The sequence below is a fragment of the Notothenia coriiceps genome, unplaced genomic scaffold, assembly GCF_000735185.1.
Source record: "Notothenia coriiceps isolate Sejong01 unplaced genomic scaffold, NC01 NC01_scaffold00005208, whole genome shotgun sequence".
Lineage (NCBI taxonomy): Eukaryota > Metazoa > Chordata > Actinopteri > Perciformes > Nototheniidae > Notothenia > Notothenia coriiceps.
Window position 1 is genome coordinate 609 of NW_011337909.1, and position 3084 is coordinate 3692.

At 39.9% G+C, this 3084-nt stretch overlaps 1 protein-coding gene across 4 annotated transcripts in view; it reads left to right on the forward strand.

Moving 5' to 3' along the window:
• Window positions 1-277: 277 nt before the first annotated feature.
• Window positions 278-3084, forward strand: part of ldah (lipid droplet associated hydrolase) — a 5993-nt gene continuing 3186 nt past the window's right edge. For 2 of the 4 annotated variants that reach the window (XM_010768125.1, XM_010768130.1), the window contains exons 1-4: window positions 278-439; window positions 941-1089; window positions 1764-1898; window positions 2393-2562. In XM_010768125.1, coding sequence (XP_010766427.1) covers window positions 951-1089; window positions 1764-1898; window positions 2393-2562 — 444 coding nt within the window. In that variant the 5' untranslated portion in view covers window positions 278-439; window positions 941-950. Of the gene's footprint in view, window positions 468-922; window positions 1090-1763; window positions 1899-2392; window positions 2563-3084 lie in introns of all 4 variants that reach the window. The other 2 variants (XM_010768126.1, XM_010768127.1) reach the window with 2 other exon arrangements.

The window sequence follows — 3084 nt, forward strand, 5'->3', positions numbered from 1 at the left end:
ACCAGAAAGGCACTGTTTAAATTCTTGAGTGAAACTGGGGTAGGAAAAATAATTTAACATTAGGTCAGGAAAGAACATAGATTTGTTTTGTTTTTTGTTTTGTTTTATTTATTTAATGGTTTTATTGATTTATTTTAATTTAATTTTGATTAAAAACATAGGTTAATGAGTTGGAATGATGTGATGATGCATACTCATGTACAGTAGGTGGCGGTATGCACCTTTTAAGTTGTTTGCAATCCGCCAAAAGCAAGAGAAGAAGAAGCTGTGGAGCATTCCAGCGCCATCAGTCTATACGGCGCTGGAGCATTCCTTTGTAAACATGGACTGTTCTAATTCCGCCAACTGATTGGACGGCCGACTTGTCTGTCAAACTGGCTCACGAGACCTCGCGCAATCGGCCCATTTTCTCATTCGCCACCGGAAGCTGCTGACAGCTGTGAGTACAAACAAAAGCCATTCACGTTGTACGTTCATTTTAATACTTTAATAATTAAAATGCTTTAGGAGTGCTGCCCTGCCCTCTCATTTATTTCCGATGTTTCCTCCTGGTGGCTTCTCAAATCTTCCCAACTAAAGCCTTAAATTAAAAATGCCATTGATTATTAAGTGTTCATCTTCTCAATGTGTTGTTCCTTCCATTTGAAACTTGTGTACGCTGAAGATTTTGAAATGTATAGTAGCTTTTTTTAAATGATCGAATTCATGCTGTTGAGTTTTGCACATAACAGACAGCACATGCACTAAACAGTTTTAACCTTTGGCCTATAGATAGGCTACTATCACCTTTGAGCCTGGCTGTTAACCAGCTAGCATTATTAAGAGCAGTTGTACAACATTATAACATGTTTTTTGATTTGTTTACAGTTGCACTTGTTTATGAATACATTATTTATGAATATTTTGTTTTACAATTTGATAGATTTTTTTATTTCCTCAGGGCTGGTGCGATGGACAGAGTGGAGACAGAGCAGAGGGATGAACCACAGACAGACTTCATCTACTGTCACAGAGCCGTCACAGAGGTCCTGAAGTTTGGCTCCTGTCAGTTCAACTCTGGGCACAAAGTGCTCTTTCTCATCATTCCAGGTCAGTTTGACTAATATACTATTCATTAACTTCAATACAATATTAAGAAAGACAGGTCTGGAGGTAGAGTGGCTGGCTTCTGTTGTGTAAGTGCTTAATGTTCCCCAAGGCTAGACACACTATTAACTGCTATATAGATGCTCTCCATTTGCCATGTGTATGGTTCATACTTTAACCAAAAACAAAAAAAGAGCACAAACACCAGCAGAATACATGTGTCAACTGGTCTGGGCAAATGAGACCGGGTGGGCAGTAGCTGACTTTGTAGGGACTTGGCTTGGGAACTGAATAGTCGCCAGTTCAAGTCCTGAACCAACAGTATAGTAGCTGCCGGAGAGTTGCCAGTATGCCTCCTGGCTGGGTAATGAATTGGCATCTTTGAGCAAGGCCTCAACTGGTTCAAGGCACGATGGCAGCCCCCTTGCTCTGACACCTCTACATTTATGAATTTGTATTGGTTCATTACATTTTAACTCTGGGATTAATAAGGTATGTCTATATACATGTTATTATGGTAACTTTATTTCATAACCACCTAAATTGCGTAAAGTAAAATGCATTTTACTGTAAATGTCTTTCTTGATGTAAAGTTTTTCGAAGGTTTCATGGTTTGAGTTATTAAAAGTTTTGCACTTTGCAATGAAGAATATGATCTTCTGCTGTCTTGTATTCAGGTAACCCAGGTGTAGTGGGCTTCTACAAAACCTTCATGCGGACCCTTCACAGGAAGTTAGGATACCACCACCCAGTGTGGGCAGTGAGCCATGCCGGCCACTGTGTACCTCCAGACTCCATGGACATGGTAGAAGGTACAGATTACTCCTATATTCTTACATTCTCGAATCTGATTGGTCAGTTTGGACAGTCAGTGGTCTGCTCTTTCTCTATAGCAGATGGTTGCTAAGGAGGAAGCTGTGATCAAGGGACTAAGTGCAGTCATATCAATCCTCAGAAAGAAGTCCGGTCAATTAACGTCAGTGGTGGCTAAAACAATTATTTGTTTTACTCTGTCAGAAAACAGTGGAATACTTTTTCAATATTCATTCTTATATTTCTAGAGCACACAACTTTGAATTAATGATGGCTGAACTGTCCTCACTCAAGGAAAAAAAGGGAGCAAGAGAAGGAAATAGGTTAAAAGACAGAGAGCTAGAGGACAGAAAAATCAGCAGAAGAAGACAGACAGGAAGTAAACACTTGAGGGAACAGCGGCAGAAGATAGACAGGAAGCAAAAAAAAACGTATACTGCAACAGGAAAGATTCTGAGGTAAACAAAGACATGTTACAACTTTTTGTATACAGATGCCTCCTCAGCAGCTGAGAATGATGTGTTTGGTCTGGACGGGCAGATTGAACACAAGCTGGCCTTCCTCAGGAGAAATGTTCCCCGAGGCACCCGCCTGGTCCTGCTGGGACACTCCATTGGCTGCTACATTATCCTGGACATGATGAAAAGGAATCCTGAACTCAATGTTAGTTACAATAGGGATGCACCACACATTGGCATTGGCCCTTTTAGTCCTTTTTTTATTTATTTAAATATGAACGAAAAGATCTGAAGGTAATTTTGAAGGTTTAGAACACTGACTAAGAATGATCTACCCTAACTTTAAAGTAAATCACGGTGTGCCTCCTCTCTATGACTTATAAAATAACAAGGCCCTTTGTTTACAAATAATTTAATGTCAAATGTATTTCTCATTTAATTATTGAAGCTTCTTGTCTGCTACTCTACAAAAAACACAAGGGACTTTATTTTAGATTTGATGGGAAAAACAATGTTATTCACCGATTACAGCCAACTAGTCAAAGCCATGGATCAGTTAAAGAAACTGCAAGCTGGGGTTTGGGTTTCCATGACAACAGGACTCTGTTGGCTTTGCTTATCGTTATAGTTAAGCCAAGCCAGACATACATGCTCAGTTTGACCTTGTTTTTGTACCACACACACACACACACACACACACACACACACACACACACACACACACACA